This window comes from Myzus persicae, unplaced genomic scaffold, assembly GCF_001856785.1.
Source record: "Myzus persicae strain clone G006 unplaced genomic scaffold, MPER_G0061.0, whole genome shotgun sequence".
NCBI lineage: Eukaryota > Metazoa > Arthropoda > Insecta > Hemiptera > Aphididae > Myzus > Myzus persicae.
The window spans coordinates 510,361-532,257 of record NW_019102308.1 but is presented as its reverse complement, the minus strand read 5'-3'; the positions used below and the strand labels follow the sequence as shown (position 1 = coordinate 532,257).

General features: G+C 25.8%; 1 protein-coding gene across 1 annotated transcript; it reads right to left on the bottom strand.

The window, feature by feature from the left end:
* Window positions 1–277: 277 nt before the first annotated feature.
* Window positions 278–21,756, bottom strand: LOC111031833. The gene is made up of 4 exons (XM_022311940.1): window positions 21,450–21,756; window positions 9,731–9,904; window positions 8,237–8,338; window positions 278–877 (listed from the first exon to the last, which is right to left on the bottom strand). The coding sequence occupies exons 1-4, from the start codon at window positions 21,616–21,618 to the stop codon at window positions 723–725; spliced, it is 600 nt and encodes a 199-aa protein (XP_022167632.1). The 5' UTR covers window positions 21,619–21,756; the 3' UTR covers window positions 278–722.
* Window positions 21,757–21,897: the final 141 nt, after the last annotated feature.

The following is a 21,897-nucleotide window of genomic DNA, read 5'->3' as shown; positions in this document are numbered from 1 at the left end:
CCCCCCCCCCCCTCATCCTTGATTTTCGTCTGTGCAAAAATAATAGTAGAAGAAAAATGTGTTCAAACCCTATTGCAGGAATTGTGATTTTCATAATATGTTGTGGTCCGGAGATAATAGTAGTTGTAGCAATTAGATAGACATTGACCTTCAAGATGCTGTCGTAGTGTATATTATATGGTTTTAGGACGAATGTACCGTGTATAATATAATTATTTGTTTATTTATTTATTTGAATTAACACCACACGGCGAACAAAATATTAACAACTAAACAATTATAATAGATGATATATAACTTTATTGAGGAACGGTAAACAGTTAAAAGAAACACGATCTAGCAAAGACGTAATATAGACATAATATATTATATATCATAAGCACAGTTTGTTAGTAACTCTTATAGATCTGAAATTAATTTATAACACTCGTGTTTTCAATTTACATCTTGGAAATAAGGTGTATTATGTATTTTGAACTGTAAAGCTGATAATAATCAATGCATTTTTACAATGTTCACCATAAATAAATGAGAATTGTTCATATATTGTGAAGACATCTTTATTTTAAATAGGTAGTGAATCGTGGAATAAAAACAAACATGACTAATGTGTAGCAAGCTAATTATATAGATCTCAGTCTATGGTTGGATCGATGATAGGCGCAAGTAAAGATTGATGAAAACTGATAGATACTGTTGATTGAGTTGGGCATGTATAATTACTAGCGACGTTTTTTCTTTCCAAGTCCTGTCCATAAAATGCCCGGGTCGTGATTATTCGTGCCACGGTATGATTCCCCATCGTCGTTTCTTACAAAATTCCTCACATTATCCGATGGTTTACGTCCTCGAAAATAGTTTCCAGGGTAAGAAGTATCTAAAATAAACGTAAATCAAGTTATAAGATTTCAAAAAAATCAATAAGACAGTCACGATCATCCCATATGATTATACATCATAGCACAGTTATTTAAAGTATTTAAATATATAATGCCTATACAAAGGTTATAAAAATAAATGTTGTCTCTAAAAAGGCTTTAATACTATAGTCTATACTCTATAGATAAACTAATTTACTTGTACAAATATGAAGTTTTCTATACTACAGTGCTAATATTTCAAATATGTAGTAGATATAATATTAAGATTTAGGAACCACGCAATGTGTACGTTTTTAAAATGCCCGTTTAATGAAACACATTAAATGTAATGTACAATTTATTGCCTTATTCGGTGCTATTCAAAACATATAGGTATTCATATCAATTAAAATTCCACTTAAATTAAATTATAAATGTTATTAACGCATTCACATATACCTATTACATCATACGTAATCAACAAACTAATTCAATCAGTTTAATGTAAGCCCATCAAAAACAATAAACAATATTAATAATTAATAGTTATTAGTTAGTAATAAAATTTGAAATGCATAAAATAGTTTTTTTAAGGTTTTATAGTGTTAGAATGTCCTTATTTTAGTTATTGACAATAATTTATTACTAATTGATAACTATATAATATATTTATATGATTAATATCGTTAAATGATTTATAAAATTACAAAGTATCTATGCATTATTGTACTTATTTTTATAATTACTCATCAGGTATATGCATATTTCTAAAATTATTATAAATATAATATAAGTGTAAAAATATCACTAAATAATCCCTTTTGACGATTTTAATGTAATTTTTCATTTTTGTGGAGTTAGTTGTTTAAAAAATATTTAAAAATTATGAATAAAACTAAAAATAGTTGATTTGTACCTATATAATAGTCTATAACATATTAAAATAGTTAATTTGTTACATTTTATTAAAACCACAACTGTTAAAAGATTTTCACTGACCACTGTACGCTTATATTTTATACCAATTCGGCATTTTTAATTATTACATTAATGTAATATTTTGCTTTCAAGCCCGTGTAATTCTTCAAATAATTAATTCTATTTTATTCGCCACTTTTACTTTATCGTAATATAATTACTTCATACAATTAAATGTACAGTTTATTATTCTAAAAAGTGTGGTCCGCGGAAAAATGTAAATAAAAAGACAACAATTTACAACTATACTATTGTTTTGAATGAAGATTATTATTTCATGATAATAATAATTGTTGTTGAAAAATAATAATATTTAACCTTATAATAAAGCTCTAATTAAGAAAATAAATTAAAAACAGTAATTAAAATACTATCATAATGTAGTTGAATTTGTTTTTAAAGTTATAGTTAAAACCACGTAGTAATTTAAGAGTTAGTTAAATATGGAAGTACAACGTTATTATTATCTACAATGTTCCGTAAATTTGAGCCATTCCCATGTTGTATCATTCGTCAATATTCGTTGATTGGTTAATATGGCAGGTTAGGTAGGGTAGAAAATGGGCGTTCCATCGAAATTTAATAGTAGCGTCCTCTCTGGACAAATATGAATTAAATTATATTTAATCATATACATTTATACGCATATTAAATGTTTAAAATGTCAACTATAGATATTAAAAATATATTTAAATATCATAATATATGCACATAGCACAATGTCTCAAACAGTTTTTACATAATATTATACGTTTATTATGTTTGTGCTAACTGTAGGTTTGCTCATAGGATATTAAAATTCACTTTTTAATGAAATCAGCCGAGTAATTCACGTTGGATAAATTCCAAAGTCATGACTCATGGATTTAGAGATAAAAACAACTGCTGTGTGTCTGTTTTCGATGCAGATGCGTCAAGAGTTTATTTCTTTGCTGTTTGTCTAGTTATTTGTTCTAACGAATATAACAAAATATATAACGGGCATTGCCATTTGAATAAAAAAAGTGAGCCGTCGTGGTATGCCTGGCAGTAATGTGGAACATTAAAATTATTTTGTATAGAAAATATGCATAGAAATTGAAAGAATGGTCTATTAAAGGAAATAAACATGGCATTGTCAAAAACAAAGTATTCAGATTTGTTAAGAAAAATTAATCTTTATTTTAAAGGCACGATAGATGTTTCACGCGTGTGGCTGCACTCGCGCATCGCCCTTTCACATAAAAAATTAATAACATTTTAAAAAAATGTGTTGTGTATACAACATTTTTTAACGTAACCCCTCTCAAATCTGTGTACGCCACTGTAAGGGTGGAATATTGTAACAAAATTCCGGTAAACGATGCCTAACAAAAGATTGATATATAATTTAAAAGCACTACCGATACGCACTGTCGATCCTGCAGGACATTTGAACAAGCATTAGCTGAATTCTTTAGACCATCCGCAACAACACCTCATTGTCGCTTGATAAAATTATACGACCTACGGGTAAGTAAGAAATAAGTCTCACAAATTCAGTTCAGGCATATAGCCTCGGGCGAGAGCCCATGACTGAGAAAAAAATTATACTTATATTGGTGTGCACTCTTAGCACTAGACTCTTTTATATACACCGAAGCGACGTGGCAGGTTACAAACAAATTGGCAACTCAGATGACTAAGCTTCGGGCAGTCCTATTCCCAAAACAAAACATATTCGGAACTAAGTGTATTTGTACGGACCATGGAATTCACCACGAAGACGTAAGGCTAAAACCACCGCAAAACCCGCTGGGCATGTATCGTCAATAAAGTAAGTAGATGATAATAATAATATATTGGAATATTACACAAGTTTAAATATATTCATAACTTATAACTTAATCATCAAAACTATCTTAACGTGCGGTTTAATTTTCAATTTAATACTGAACATTATCTCCTCAACTCGGCTCAAGACTTACTAAAAAATATTTAAAATTAATATTAAAAAAATACATATTTAAATTATTCTATACTATAATAAATTTATCTATAAACTATAAAGTGTGAAATTGTTTTAGTAAATTTGTATAATTTATCCACTTATTGCACATTTACATTTTATTATTTAATAATTAATACAGGTTAAGCTTTATTTAAACAAACTTATTAAATTAGTAGGTATTAAAATGATTAAATAAATTTAAAGCATGAAATGTTCATAAATTCAACCATTAAGTTATATTGCTCAATTTTAAATTGATCACCTCCAAGGCTCTAATATAACACTTCTGTAACATTTAATTGATTACAATTTATTTAATTAGGTACTACATATTTAATGGATTTAATCATTAGTTAAAATTATAATTTCTATTATTAAGAACTAGGTAGATATGGACTTTGGGAATAATCCTATTAGCGAATATTTAACCGATTGAAAACATAATTTAATTATAAGTTTTATAATATTTGATTATGTTTTGAAAAATGAAAATATGTTGAATTCCCTTTTTTAATAAATTAGAATTTTAGACACAAATATACATTAAACATACTACAATTATTAGAGCAAATTTTGTCCAAAATTTTTTTGTAACAAAATGTATGATATTAAATTCATGGTAATATTGTTTCAAACCCATCATTATTGTGAGTTTATTTATATCGTGGTTCTAAGAGATGGAAAAATATTTCCAATATAATATTACTATTATGGTAATAAACCACATGAGTAAATAATACTTTAAAGCTTAAAAATTATCATGATAACCTTGTTAAATGGACACATAATTTAAACAGTTTGATAACATAAAAGTCATAAAAGAAATCTACATATATTATTTTTATATATGTATATAATATGGTCAAATATATCACATTAATTTAATAAAAAAATTGAGTGAAATTGAGTACTAAATTGTAGACCCAAGGCAAATAAAAAGTAATTACTCCACGTTGTTCAAAACAATCAACTTCTGAGTTATAACGTACCTACGGTATTAAATAATTAGATACGTATGAATAATTAAGATTTAAAAAAAAATGAATAAACGGTTTTAAAATATTGGAAATAAAAATAAAATAATTAATGGGTAATGTCCATCTTGTGAGATTCACAACAGTAGTTAAAATAAAAGGTTTGGAAATGTAATTTATAATTTCTGTTCGGTTTGAATACTAAATTTGATACAAATCTTAAACGAAAGCAGAGAACCTAAAATATTCGATAAAAGTAATTAATTAATTATTTTTGAGTTCAATCACTTATTCGGATAAAAGGAGTGCTCTGAAAGTATCATATAGCTAAAGAATAGATTGGAAATTCGACACACGTTATACTCTAAAAAGGTCGTACTAGGAATTTTCACTTGGTATTTTTTTAGAATATTACGGAAAATAACAGTGAGACATACGGCAAAACATTTACGTAGAAATTAATTATTGTAACTTATTTTATACACATAATCAATAAGTATGGATTTCAATTTATACATTTATAATAACCATTATAAATAAAACAATTGTCAACAGTTAAAAATTATCAAAAATACTTATATCATACAATGTAATTGCATAATATAATTTAATTTATATTTTATATTTTATATCACTCACTAATATTAATTTGGAACTTGATACATATTTAATATTTATATTATATTAAATAAATTATATGAATGGAAATGAGGTTACACTCACCAGACGATTGTATAAGTTGTACCTACTACTGGGTGCGAGAAAAAAATTCAGTTACTTTGAATATTTTTATTCATTTATTTATCAGTCTATTTACGCCAAATGGGAGTTTAAATGGTTACAAAAAGGTTACAGTTGATAAGTCAAAGATAAAATTGGAAATTTGGAAATAACATATATCGCCGAACACAAATTTAACTGACAACCACAGTCGTGCTCCGGTGGCCAACGTACTGTTAATAATTCATTTTAATACTTTAGGTAAATTGCGCGAAGAAAAAAAATTTCGCACATCCCACACCACATCGATTACTACATAAATTTCCTAAAGTAAATCTAATAATTTTTCGGTGGGTTCTCAAGCGGTCAAATCTAGGCGGTGTCTAAGCCGATTATTTAAATCGGATTGTTGTTACGGCTGCGTATAATATTATATAATATAACAAAATATATAGGTACCATGGCCCCGCCACGTAACGGTGAACGAGGAAAACAATTACTCCTAGACCGACGGGTTGATGTATTAAACGTGTAAACCACTGGTCATTCGCCTATTCCTATACAATATACCGGCTACAGCTTATTTGAAATCCGATTAAATATGACAGATTAACCTCTCAAGAAAACAAGCTTCCAATTATGTTTACCCCAGCTGCAACTCGGTCTGCGTGTTGATATTATTCATTACGGAAAATCCCCGCGAAGTGCGATTATAATTTATAATATGTAAAATTATTAGTTTAACATATTGTTATGTATGTGTATTTACTACCAGCTATCACTTGTCTGCAGCCGTTGCCGAGGAACAATTTCTCAAATGGTGTATTCAATTGCATTGAAATGAGACAATTATTAAAAAATACTTTCGCAACCGATCAAAATAAATTGTAGGATTGACGGCTTTTAGACCATATGTTTATTGTATATTATTTTAATTTCTAATCGAGTGCGAAATGTATCTTTTGTCCTCGGCGGCCCTACGCAAATTTATAACTACATGTATTTTTTCTTTTGGGTTTTCAAAATGTGTGGCGTTCATAGCAAACGTTTTGTTGTACTCTAATATTATATTAAACTATATATTAATTTAAAATGTCAAGTTAAATATATGCTGGAAAAAGCAGATGATACATTACCAAAGATAGAGATAAGTTGGCGAGTTTAACATTTGTATACGGTTTCTGTTTGTCTTATGAGTATATTGTTTGATGCGTAAAATGTATAAGAACAAGATACATTTGAAAAATATGTAAAACTATTTAACCCTCGTCAAACAAGAAATCAACGAGACGACTAAATCTATGGCTAAAACTGGCGAATAAAAAATAGTATGCAAAAATACATTTTATCCAAATCTTAATATCTGAACCATAATAATTTTTTTTATAAAACTATTAATATTATTCTGCGTACGATTTGGTAGATAATAAGTATTATACCTATCAATTATAATGCATAGGAAAACGTTTAATCATATACGTGAAAGTAATGTTATAGATAGAATGTTGTACAAACATGGAAGAAAGGTAGAAAATTAAGCGAGGGTGTCGAAAACGGTGACGTAATTTAAGGTAAATTCCTGGCAGTGTAGGGGTATTTTCGAGCACGTAAATTATTTTTAAACAATAAACAGCCACTGATACTAAATATAAATATAGAATCAATAAATACAACGCGAAAGGAAAAATATACAGGAGTAATTCTTTCTACTCAAAAATACATAAAAAATAAGGTGGCTATTACATAAAATAAGAGATTTCAGAAAAAAAAGACTGATAAAAGTGAAATAGTTCAACATCATAAAAAATTACGATACCTGCAGAATGCTCATTAACATAATCAAAGAAGTATTTAAATTATTATTATTATTATTAGTAAATGTAAATTATACTAAGTATTATACTGTTATAATAAGAGTTAACTGAATAGGTACATGTTATATAATATAATATTTGTTACACACAACCAAACCAAATTAGCCATTAGGACATTTCAAACAAAAGCTAATTATCTGAGGTGTTAACTATTTTGTTTCTTCTAATTTAATTAAATCGTGAAGTGTCATCGATAATCAAAAGGTGGCTTCATCCTTAAGTTATTCATGCTGTATTTTTAATCTGTACCATCACTATTTATGTATTTATTCATCACACAGTTTCTATATATTTCTTAATAAATATGAACAAAAATTTGTATTTACATTGGTTTTTTAAGTTAAAGCAACTATAGAGCCTAGAATCGTAAGTTGTTTACTAATAAAATTAATTTATCGTATACCTTAGTTTCTAAAAAGAATCAAATTATTTTATTTTGGAATTTAATTAATGTTTAAAGTAATTTCATAATATTAGTAAATATTGACAATTATCTAATGCAATTACCTAGAGCATATTTAATTGAAACAAATTAAGACGATAATTTAAAAAACAAATGATTATTATTATAATAATAATCAAAATTATTAACGCTTTACTTCCATCAATTTATTTATAAGGATGTTTTAATTTAGACAATCGGTTTTTGATAGTTTAAAACATTAAAACGTTAGACTATAATTATTATGTTCTCAATTAATGATATGTTGTAACAATATCATTAACAAATATATACACAAAATATGTGTAAACGTAATTTAATTAAAATGTATTTCAATGAAAACGTAAAAGATTTATGAATTATGATACTAGTATTATGAAAATATATTTAATTAAAATTTGTAAATGATTATTTCTTACCATATTTTCTTTGAATATTGTATTTGGATTGTTGGTTTTCTTTCATTTGCTTAACATTAGCACTTATATTATCAAAAAACTGCTTCAAATCACTCATTACATCTGTTTAAACAAAACAATATTTAATAATTTTAGTACAAAGTATATTCAAGAAAAACAGTTCATACAAAGATTGTACATTTTTTTTATAATTTTAGATCGTAGGTACATTTTTATTTTTTTAAGGAAATATATTTTCCAACCTATACATAAAAATGAGCATACAATAGTTTAATATTAAATAATTTATTTTTAATTAACGTTTAAATTTATTAAAATGAAAATATATTCATCTGAAATTCGTTAACAATAAGTCACATTGCAACGACAATTTGAATTTGCGTATGGGATTCATTTTCAGTTCATTCTTTAGCATACCTAATGTTGAATATATATTTAAATGTGAAAACAAAATAAACATGCATACAACAATATTATTAGTTATGTATTATATTCTAAAATTTAAGTATAAAATATTTAGATACCTATACAGTATACACACATTTTCCCCAAAAATTGAAGTATAAATAACAGAAAAAGTATATTATATACCCACCATTTTAAAATGTATAATATAACATTGGAATTCGACAAGGTATATTTTAACTGCGTTAAATTTTTATTTTAAAGATAAAAAGTAGGTACCTAAGTATATGCAATTACGGCGGAAAGCTATGTAATAATATTCTCTCATCACGTGCAGTTGTTTAAAGATAAACGTATTTATGTCCACGTTTGTGTTTAAAATAAAACGCATTTTGTATTTAAACATTTCTTTGAAAATCGTCCTATATTATTAATGTACCTAAGTTTATTTTAATATTGTTATTGTATAAGAGTTTTTAATTTCGTTAAATCATGTAATGCAAATTAAATAATAAACGATATTTTTTTTTGAAATGTATTTCAATTCCATTTAAAAGTTAGATTAAAAAAATATTAAATCATAAGGACGTGGGAGAAGTGATATATATATAGTTTAATACAAATTATCAAAAAGATATAATATTGATTATTGATGATAATTTTTTGTTCGTGACTGTATAGTAATAATTTGTATTTATAGTTCAATATCATCAATATCATCACCTATGTGTATGAAGAACCCGTTAAATTAAATTTTGTAAAAAATTACTTTGTTAAGGACATTCATGAATAATATGATTAACCGCTAAGATTTAGTGAGGCAGATACATGCGTGCTCATTTCCATTTAATATCAGATAAGCAAACATAATATAGTAAGAAACTTCTCCAGAATATTAATGCGCGAGATGAATTAATAATTACATACAGGTTGGAATTTCGGAACTCATTGCATTTTTTTCTGCAGAGCACAATAATATAATAAAATAATTTGTACAAATACATTTTTATCAAAAAAATTGTGCAAAATAAAACAAAATTAAATAGTAAATAAATAAAAATGAGTGTATACCTACTCTCTTCGACTTACCAATACTTTCATATGGAGTTAGAGAAGTTTGTGTTCGTTTCATCAGAGATGAAAAAATGTCGGAACTTTTAACCTTCTTTTTATTTAATATATCTTTAGGGATATTACGTTCCAATATTTCTTTATCAAGATATAGTAGATCCCATATTGATTTAAGATTACTTTTTTCGATACCTAAAATAATAATAATAATACAATTTATAAATATGTATCAAAGATAGTATATATTTTTATTAACATTACATATTATTTCAGAGTAGATTTTAAGAAAATTATGAAAATACTGTGAATTTTATGAAATACAAATGTATATAACATATATTTATTAATGTTCAACTCATTAAATTTAGTTATTAATAGTTCAGTTGCACATATTAATAGTAGGTAATAGGAACTTTGAAAATGTTGGTCATTTCTTGGTAACGTAAAATGTGGAACATTGGTATTTAATACTAAAATTATTTCAGAGTTACTATTTATGTAAATAATTTTAACTTGTGTTGTTAAATTAGTTTTATTTGTTACCGTTAAAAGATATACAAACATATATTAGTCCAAAAACATCCACCAGCCCGAGAGAGTTAATACTTCAATCATGGATTAAAAATATATACTTATATTACTCTATGTTAAGTCAAATTGTAAGCCAGTTTCCATATTTTGATAGGCTCATTATATCCTTAAATGCCATATTGGAAAATGAGATCAACCCCTGATTTAACTACAGTATCCAAATCACGAACAACCAATTGACAAGAAATAATACGTACCTATATGGGTATACTGTTTGAGTCCGTGCTACGATTTCTCCTTAAATTCTTAAATTTCCTAGCGGAATATGAGATAAATAACCAATTTAATTATGGTATCCATCCAAAATTATGAATAACCAATCGACAATCAAAATAGTATGAGTATACTATTTGAGTCTGTGCTATAAATGGGTGGTATTTATAAGCCACTGTGGTAGTGTAACAAATAACTTTTTTTAACGGGATCTTGTATAGGCAAAACAGGTACACGTCAATCGGTGTTAAGCTGTTGAACTGGGGAACATAATGATATAGTAGTATACGCCACTATAAGGGTAGATACCAACATTTTGACTAAACTATGATAAAAATCGCAATGTAATGATTCAGTAATAAAAATAGAAAATGGTCATATTGATAAATAAATCTTAAATAATTAAACTTAAAACTTTATTAAAGTTCCCAAGTAGACATAAAAAAAAACAACAATTCAATAGTTTAAAAAACTGCAAAATAATATATAAATAGTATAAATATAGGCTATAATAAATAGATATTTGCTAAGAGTTAAATCTGGAAAAAGTTAATCTATATTTAATAACGGATTTTATTCGAAACCGTTCAAAGAAAAGTATTATAAGTTGATTTAAAACAACTGCAGTTAGCGTGTTTGCACCAACAACAATAAAACAACAACTATAAGTTTTTATTTTCAAGATATTATATGAAACGTTATTTTTCAATTTAAAATATATTTTTGTAACCAATGATCTTTTTCCATCATCTTGTAGAAAAGTTTCTATTTGCCTTCCTTATCTCGTTTTTTTATTTTGACCATGCGAGAAAAGCACACACGTCACAACAAGTGAAATTCATATAGGTCAAAAATGAAATATTATGAACTTAGATCCACATATTTTTTTATATATAAACTACCTGTAAATAGTTGAACTTGAAAACTAAAAATAGAAATATGAAATTTCATATACGTGATTTGGACTCAGAGTGAGCTACCAAGATCAATGCGCGTCGAATTAAAATCTACTATTTTATTCTATTATTTATTTAATTTTTAAGGAAATTACATAGGCTGTTAAATAAAATATTTAGATTTTAATTTACTATCAAAACTGACAATAACTTGTTCTGTTAAATATACAATTTTGCACATTTTTTAATTATTATATGATCAAAACTGTTTTTAATCTATTGAATATTTTTTTTTAATTAAAAAATCAATACTTTTACAGTGAATTTGTGGACTGTTAAAATGTTTTTTATTGTTTTTATACATTTTAAATATAGAACATGTTATAAATTTATAAAAAACTATAAATACCATACACCATATTTTTATAAACCTAAAGCATATTATTACAGTTGTTAATAAATTGTATTTTCCCAAAGCCAAAAAACTTTTTGAGAAAAAACGTACAAGCTATAAATCACAAATACTCTTGCTAATACCTAAATCCAAATACTAAAATTATTTTAACCCACAAATATTTCACATTTGAATTCAAATATATTTTACAAAGTTTATTGAATTCAAAAATATTTAAATGAATATTTTTCTATTAATAATTTTTATGACTGTAACTTCTCAATTCAAAAAAAATAAGAAATATATGAAATTAAAAGATTAGATAAGAATTGGTTTTGAAAAAGTATTTTTACAGACAATTATTCTTTGGGTGCTATAAAAATGTCAATAAGTTATAATATGCAGTACCTCTAAAAAGATTAGGAATTGATTAATGTGCATTCGAAAGTTCATTTTTGAAATTGTTAATAGTTTTTGATAACATCTTGACCATTTCTGGGTTCACCGAGGTCCGCTTACAATTGTATTTCGATTTTCAAATGTAATGATTTATTGCTGCCTTCAATTTTTTAAATCCTTCGTCCCAGTGGACCGCATAACTCTCGACTTTCACATGATCAAATCTAGGTTTTAAAATATATGCTAGTACCAATATAGAGTTATACCCCAATATTTTAGTTTCATAGGGCTTTAAATGAGAGAAATTATAATTAAAAATTTACATATTTTAATTACACGCCTGCCTTCTAATCGTAGAATCTAAATTTCTCTAAATAAAAATGCCGAACCCCATCGCAATACATACATTTTGTTAATTACTCATTTACTAGTACACAAATAATACTATTTGAATTTACTGTTCGAATTAATAGTTTAAAAGGTTTAGTATACGAAAAATGCAGTTCTAACTAATGCATACATTTATGGTTGTCACTCCCCGAAATTCCTGGAAAGAAATATTCCTTTTGCCTGAAATTCCTGACAGCGCCAGAATTGGGAATACCAAAAACTGTGAAAAATTACAATTTATTTCAGCTATAGACACTCATGTCTCCTGATTTATATATAATTTTATGTACCTAATATAAATGTAATAATGTTATATTATTCTATTTATTTTAATAATTTCAAAATGTATAAGAAAATCCTGAACCAATTTAGTACAAAATAGTTATTGATCAGTAAGTACAGTTAATATGATTAGTAGAAAAAAAGAGTTATTGTGTTCAGTGTAAGTACCTAATACTCATGTATAATACTTCTTAACTACTGAAGGAACCTTTTAAAGTAGTTTAGCAAATGTCTTGTTGATTATTCATTATTGTTATCGTAATACTTAAGAATGCCAACGAAATATTCATATGACAATGGCATACACCTAGTGCAGGGTGGCCGTATTTTGTTTTACTTTAAATGGTACAAACATTTATTGCGTCATTTTAATTTTAATAAAACGGTCAACGGTTTAAACATTATATTTTTCCGATATCACACAATGGTCACCAATCTACGACGTATAGAATAACTTAATTTTACAAATTGGAATGATTAATCGAAAAAATTATCGATTGACGATGAGTGATAACAAAAATGTGGTCGTACGGGAATTGAAAAACAATCAACGTGTATATGTCAATAATTTATTGACTTCACCAAGCCAAAAAATGATTTCAAGAGTTTTCGAGTTAATCGTGGAATATACTTCATTATTTTATCATTTATCAAAACAATGTTGTTTTTGTACTAGAAATATTTTGTAAATGACAAATTGATGTTGACATAAATAATTAAAGTTTAATTCCGGGACAATTGGCGTACCGGAACACTTTGCCGGGACCCCCGGAAAATAATATATTCAAAACGGACACAGTCCTAACCTAATGACCAGCTCCACATCAATTTTATCTATTCGCTGGTTACCACCAATTACCATGGATGCTTTGCATACGGTTCATGTCGTGTTGCGTATACTTTAGATATGAGTGATATGACTATATAATATGAGCTAAGACAGAGGTCTTCAACCCTTTTAGGCGGCGGATCATCTATTATTTTTCAAAAATCTCGAGTGTCCTGGAATTATATAATAATAATAATAAAAAAAGGTGCCGGTCCAATGTGCGACCTACACATACATTTTCGGCCCAGTGTGCGACCTACATACAGGTACCATACTGCATTTTTAATAGTTATTAATTAATTAGTTATTTTATCCTTTAAATTTATCGATATTAATAGTTATTATAGTTATTAATTAATTATAAAATTATTATTTTATAATTAATTATCCTTCTTGTTTGATAAGAATTCATCGTAATTTAATATATAATTTATGTCATAAAAACATCTTTCATGTCTGATAAAAATTCGTCAAATATAGTTTGCTTATTTGGGTGAAGAGATCTCCACCACTCCTCTTTAAAGTATCTCGGTAATAATGGAGATGCGCCGTTTACTCTTATTTCATATCGCTTTTTCACTATTTTCCACAAACATTCTATGGTTTGGGTATTGGCATTTGTATAAGGATCAATAAACCATTTTTGATGATTCACAGTACTGTGTATGTACCCTTCATTGTTTAATGACGAATAAGCTCTCCATTCATCACTATGGATTATACTTCCTAGTTCTACTTCATTTTTAATTATAGGCATTAATGTTGCTTTGTCACGTTTTTCTACAATGAATAAACGTCGTTCCAAAATATCAGTTTTTTTGCAATAGAGTCCAAAAACCCACGGGCCAGGTACACGTGTACCATAATTTTTTGCACAAACTGCATTATTACTATTATTATCTTCTTTTGTATTATTACTATCGTCACTATCATTTTCAGTTACCTCATTTGGTCTAATATCACCACATCAAAGACGACCAGGGCTGTATATGCGTTTTCCTTTGAATAATGATTCATCAAAATCACAATAACGCCGTATTTAAAATTACTAAAACCAGTAAAACTCACAATAACGTAATTCAACAAAGACAGTGAGACCGTAACTGAATGCCGAACGATTTACAATTATCGCGTTTGTATCTCTTTTCTGTTCACAAAAATAAATATATTTCCCCATGTTATATAGGAAAATACACACATTGGCGGTAGGTCGCACATTAGCCCTGCAAAGATAAGCATAGGTCAATTATTAGTTGTAGGTCGCACATTGCCAAAAAAAATTTAAAAAAAGGTTATCAATAATATTACTACAACGTATAATGTATATACATGGATAGCATAAAAATTGTTCATGGGCCACAAAAATTCAAATAAAGACATGGCGGGTCGCGATGTGAAAATCCCTGGACCCCTGGAAGTACCTATTTTTCAAAAGTTGATCGTAGCTTCTCAACAATTGCTATTGGGATTTCGATATGCTCCAGAAAAAAAAATTGGTTACTGTAAATTCGTATTGCACTATTTGATAATTTATATGAAATTATTGCGCTGGTATATCCCGTTTTCGTCGTACCTATTTGTTCAACAGTGTTATATTCGAGTGTAAAATCGTTTAAAATATTGAAGATATAATAAAAGGAGAAATAAAATAATAAATATTTTACACATTTTATGGTTATTAACAGTTATCAAAAATGTGTTGAATTATTATTATTGAATTATTACTTAGTACATATAATGTTCATTGCTTGTTTATTTATATTTGTAATGCTGTGTAGTAAAAAAAAACCAGTGAATTTGAATGGTTTCAAATTTCAATTGTTAAATTGCTTTGAATTGTTCTGATGGCAATTTAAAAATTTAAAATAACCAAAAATAAATATAAAACACAATTTGTATAGGCGCTTGAAATTCAAATGCAGAGAACATTTTTCAATATCGCGAACATTTAGAAAGAACATCAAATTTTATAGCTAAGGCGTGAAAATGTACCTAATTCAATAAGTTCCTCATACACAGTTCTTCCTGAAGCCCAAAAATACAATAAAAAAATATATAGGCAGCATTTCTTTTTATAGACATAATATTAAGTTCAAATTTAGACGTAATAAGATTAAAATTAAATAAAGAATAAATAAAAGCCCAAGAACCGTTGGGTGTGAAATTGCTATGATATGGGCCACCTAATATAAATATATGATAAATTATATTATACTTAGTAAAATGGGATGACAGACGGTCTCCTTCACAAAGAACCGTTTTTTGCATGCAATGATTTAGCATTGAATTCATATTCAACACAAACACATAATATATGACAGTATACTAGTCAATTACGGGGCAGGTATACTCAACACCTACTGTACAGCCATGTTATTACCCACTTGTTAACTTTTTTTAACTTTAATTTTGCAAAAAAAAATTAAATAAAATATTCAAATGAAATAAAACTATTCTTTTTAGCCTTAAGATGCGTCTTAAGCTATATAATTCTTCCATGAAGTTTCATTATGGTTCTTGACAAATTATATTTTCTCGGAAATTACTCATCCTTATTGTGATTATATTCAATTGTCAAAACTGAATATTATTATTTTGATTTTTGTGGGAAAATAATTGGTTTGGTCGGTGTGTCGGTATAGTTCTCAAAAGTTGCATGTAGGTCATGTAGCTCACGCGCATAATTGATTAGAAATTTGATACTAGTAACAGGTATAGTACATTGGATAATGTAATGTTTGAGATTTCAGTAAATATTGCGAACAATATAAACACAGTAAACGATATAAGAAAATAGTTTTTTTTTTATCAATGTTTTACTTTGACATGCCTTAATAAACGAGTAACTAAAATCTTATAGAATACTTACCTACATTATATAGTTTAAATGTTTAATAATAAAACATCCAACTTATGAAAATATATTTCTAGACATTATATCATAGCTGTTATTTACCTTTTTAAGAAAGTCGTATGGTTTTTGTTTTATACATATTAATAAATATACATGTGTGTATTCAAAATTATTATTATTAATTATTAATATAATATTAAAAAAGTTTATTTTTATATAATTGCATGCATTTAGTATATTACATATCTCTTAGTGAAATCTATATAAAACAATAAAAACCATTTTTATGTGCCATATGACTGTGTGCGTAGTATATAATTTCTCGACCAATTGTCTCTTTGATCCACAAAAACCATGACATATCCATCATATTAATATGAAAAATGTTTGTTTTCATATTTATTATTTTAAATACGAACATAAAAAAAAATAATTGGGAAAACCTCAAATGCTTTAGACGTTTCAAAAATTTATGTTTTCAGTATCATCCAAACTAAAGAGTAGGTCTACTGAAACTTTTGTAGCCCGACATTTACGTAAATCAATACAGAAATATCATAATTTATAATATGAAAACTTACAACGTTGTATATCAAAAACTAAAATATATTTTTAAGTGATTACATGTTTTTGAATCGTGTTTATATACATATATACCATCTAGTATTAATACAAAGAGTCCTGAAATATTATGGAAGGTTTTCTCTGATGTTTTGATATTTTTTGTTGCTCCTCATTTGTTATCTCGGAATGGCAGTTTTTATATTACTTTGGAGTGGATCTAAGTACGAATCATCAGCCGTAATCAAATAACTAGATGTTTCAGGAGACCGGAACTTGTAAAATGGTCCACTCAGCCGAAGTCCATGTAAAGTCACCGATATTTAGTGAGATTCACATCACAGGGGAAGAAAATAACTATTTATAACAATAAATCACCATTTTAACTCTCTTAAACCTGTGAAACTTTCATCTACATTGTACATTTTACAGTTTGTATAATGTATATTATATAATACAAATAAAAAAATGTATTTTATATTTTATAGAATTACTCAAGGGAATATTTTTAAACGGTTTGATATAAAAACTAAAAGATTTTTATAAGTTTCATTAGTGGTTAAGTGCAAAGTAATATTCTTTAATTCTTATATTATTTATTATAATTAATATAATAGAAAAACAGAATGAAATGTAATTCTATTTTGTTCTATACCGCTGAAGTTTTTAATTGAATATATTAGACAGCTGATGTTAGTGGGTGTTCCTTTTTAACCTAACCTAACATTTATCCTGGTTTAATTTCATTTGTTGTACTATGTCGTAAAAGGAAATTTTTCATTAAGATAAAATAAGTATTGGCCAAAAAGGATTTTTTACAAACGTAAACCATAAAGTACTCTATTGTGAAATAAGCAAAAAGTTTGAAAACAGATTATTACAATACTATGAATATAACTTAAATGCTTTTGATGATTTCTATTTGTTAAATGCTATTAGTTAACAGCATGGATTTAACATTTTAAAACAATGGGTCATGTTATTGTAGGAGTATAATTTAAAACAACAACAATTATCTACGGACCATTTATCACCATTTCAAAATGTCCGGGGTCTAAAAGCATTATTTTGTTCACTGATGCGACTTAAACTTGAATTTAATTTCATATGAGTACATTTTAAATTTTAATAACTGATATAAAAATACGATTAAGCAACGTTATATCTTACTATATAAAATTATTCGATTTTAATAGCCCTAACCTATCTCTATGTATTCTATGGATTTATTACAGGACATTTTAATTACTTTCTTTAAAATACACATTAAGTAGCTTCAATAAATTAAGTTCAATTAATACATTGGCGAATTAAAGTAATTTTTTTTGTATATAATATATATTTTAATATAGTTACGAAAGAAAATACTATTTAAATGAGTACATTTTGAATAATTTTAGAAATAATGTTTGATGTGTTATGTCTAGAGCTTTTAGAACTAAATATTAATGATATTAAAATATTATATTATTCATCTTATAATCTCTCAAATAGAAAAAAAAAAAAAAAATAAAATTTCACATGATTTAATCGTATCTTATACAATTTTAATTCATGTAATAAATTTTATTTATAAATTATTAGAAAATTGTTTGTTCACAAAAGTAAAATTTAATTAATACCTCAATGAAAATGTATACATTTTTTAGTAGTTTATTCTCTGTTTATTTAATGACACATTATTATATAATCAAATGTCAATAAGAAAACTTGTAAGGCAGAAAATTAATCTAGTTGATATTTTATAAAATATAAGAAAACCTCAATAGTTTGCAATTGCAAATATATGTATATATTATTGTACAATTTACGAAGCAGTTATTATAATCCTAAGTATAATGGTATTACTAAATATAACATTTTAAGACTAATTACATAAACAAAATAACTAAACAAATTGAGAAAACAGGTAAAAATTCAATTTTATAGTTATTAAAGTTTATTTATACTAAATATTTATTGGGCCTGGTAATATAAAATATAATAAATTATCATTTCAAATTTTAACTAACGCTTAAGAGAACGCTTTTTAAATAAAGTAAATTTATAAAATACTAGTACTCTACATAAGTAATATGAATATAATACAGAACACATTTTATAGATATTTATTTTTTGCCTAGAAAAATTAAGTATTAATTGCTTATTAAGATGTATTAATTAAATTCTACATCAAAATCATCAAATTAGTAAAACCGCTGTCTTTGAATAAAAATTAATCAGGTTTTTTGAATTTCTACTTATTATTCAGCTTAACATTACAATATATATAAAATAAAACCTTAAAGACATTCGGGTTTTTTCCTGGTAAAAGTAAAGAAATAAAATTATTTCGGTATTGAAATGTGTATGAGTAGGTAGTTAAATTATATTGGTTTATGAGTAAGAAAAATATAAACATAATAACCTATATATAGAATATTTTATATTTAACATTTATAACAAATTCAATATGCTATACGCCTATATTATCTGCATAAAAAACATGTATTGAAGTCTTCGAAAACTAAGTTATATTTTATTTAAGTAATCAATTTTTTCCAACTAGGTTATAATATGACATGAATAAAATCATTTTTTTTTTGTCGTCATCATAATTTTATTCGTATCGTTTTATGTGTGCGTGCTTCAACATTTTACTATCAAAAGTACAATTTAGTACTTTATTAAAATTTAATAATCCAAGTATTTTTTTAAAATTTCAATGTTATTAAAATTCTTTGTATTATTATTAAAATACCATCTCAAAATGTACAACTAAATGTACAATAATTCTAAAATGAAAATATTAATTTAATTTTAATTTTGGGGTATTGGTCCGTTTTATTCTATGTTTTTACCGCCTATATGTAAACATGTAAACAATGGTATAAAACCAATATTTATGATGAATCAATAACATTAAATATACAAAATAATAAGATTAAAAAACATAAAATATTTTTAAAAAATATTGTAGATGCAGTTATTCAGGGCAATTAAAATTTATCTTAGATTTCACGATTTATAGGGAGTAAAAAAATGTATTTCTTATTGTTTGTCTATGTTAAAAAAATTCGGATTTCTTTAATTTTTTATTTCTTGCTTTTACCAAAAAAATCTAAAAATATTTTATTACTCCCATGAAAATTATGTACTTAATTTTTTGTTATGTTTATTTTTGTTTTAATATGACAATGTAAACATTCATACATAATGAATGGTCATGAACTCATGTCTATTCTATTGAATTATCGATACTAATCAGTATAAATGTGTAAATAATTGAAGACCGATTTCTGTGTTGGACATTTCATTTTAAAAAGTTGATTTAATATGAATGAAATATTTGTATGGTGTATAATTTCTAAAGATAATACATCGAATGTCGATGTATCATTAGAAAATGGTTTCCGTTTATAAAGAATGAATCCTTAAATCAATGTGCGTAAAAATAATTGTCTTGGTAAACACGTATTATTAAATCGTAATTAAGCAATGTATTAATTTATTTAATACTGACATATTATTTTTTTTTCTGTTACTTCTCTTTCACGAAAGTAAATTGGTGTATTTTATTTATCATGTAATTTAATATTTTTAGATAATCCAATTTGTATAAAATATTTTTCAAAAAGTTTAAAAGTAAAACTATTAATTTAAATTAAATTAACATAAATTAGATTTCTGAATTTAAAATGTTAAATATTATAATCGTTATTGCAGTACCTACAGTATGTTTATAAAATTCATACATTTCCGAATTATGAGTATTTAACATTGGTATATTATACTTCAGAAAATACTCACTTACTACTATTAACTTTCAAATTTTTAAACGACACAAAAAAATTAAAATGTATTGACTTCAGTTAAAAAGTACAGCAAATAATGTAAAGTAAGTAAATATTCCTACCAAGTACAGAGTACATTATAATCTGACATCATGAAAATAAAAATATTCTTATAATATTTTTTATTATAAGAAGGTATTTGAGTATTATGCAAAAAATTTAGATGATAAATATATATTTTATTATTTACTTAATTATTTAGTATAGTATGCAGTATACAGTATACATTAATTCAATTATTAAACCAAAAAGATACAGAAATTTAAAATATTATGTTTTTTTAAAAATTGTCCCGAATTCTTCTAATATAATTGTACATTGCTATTTTTTATGTAATCAAGAGTTTGTAAAAAAAAACTTATTCAGTATCTCAAAACTAAGTATTAAAAAATAAGGGTTATTTTTCTTTTAAAAAAAACCATTAATAATTTAAATACTATTCATCTATATTTCATAAAAACAGTATATAAAATTACACAAACAAGAATTACTTACCTTCAGAATTTTTGTGATTTATAAACCAAGCATAATTTTGATTGAGCAAGAATACCGACAAAGCTAGTGGGATTAGGACGTTCATGACGCGACGTTTGAACACGAATGACTTAATCTTCTCACCTAAGGGTCTGCGAAACACTAAACTGCACAAGTAAACACAGCCCATTCTTATGCCTCCCACTCTCTACTTTATTCTTCAATAATATTGCATTTTCATTTTCGTTTGCAAGCCTGCAGTAATAATAAAAGTCATTTGACAATCATCAAGTGCAAATAAATTAATATAACGTTTATAGAAATATTATTTTTTGGTATATGTATGGAATTAATTCATGAATTACAAATAACATTTTGTGTTGGTATAAACAAATGAACCTATATAATTATTTTATTCCATTTAATTCGTATAACAATAATGGTTTTAAATTACAAAATTATAAATTAT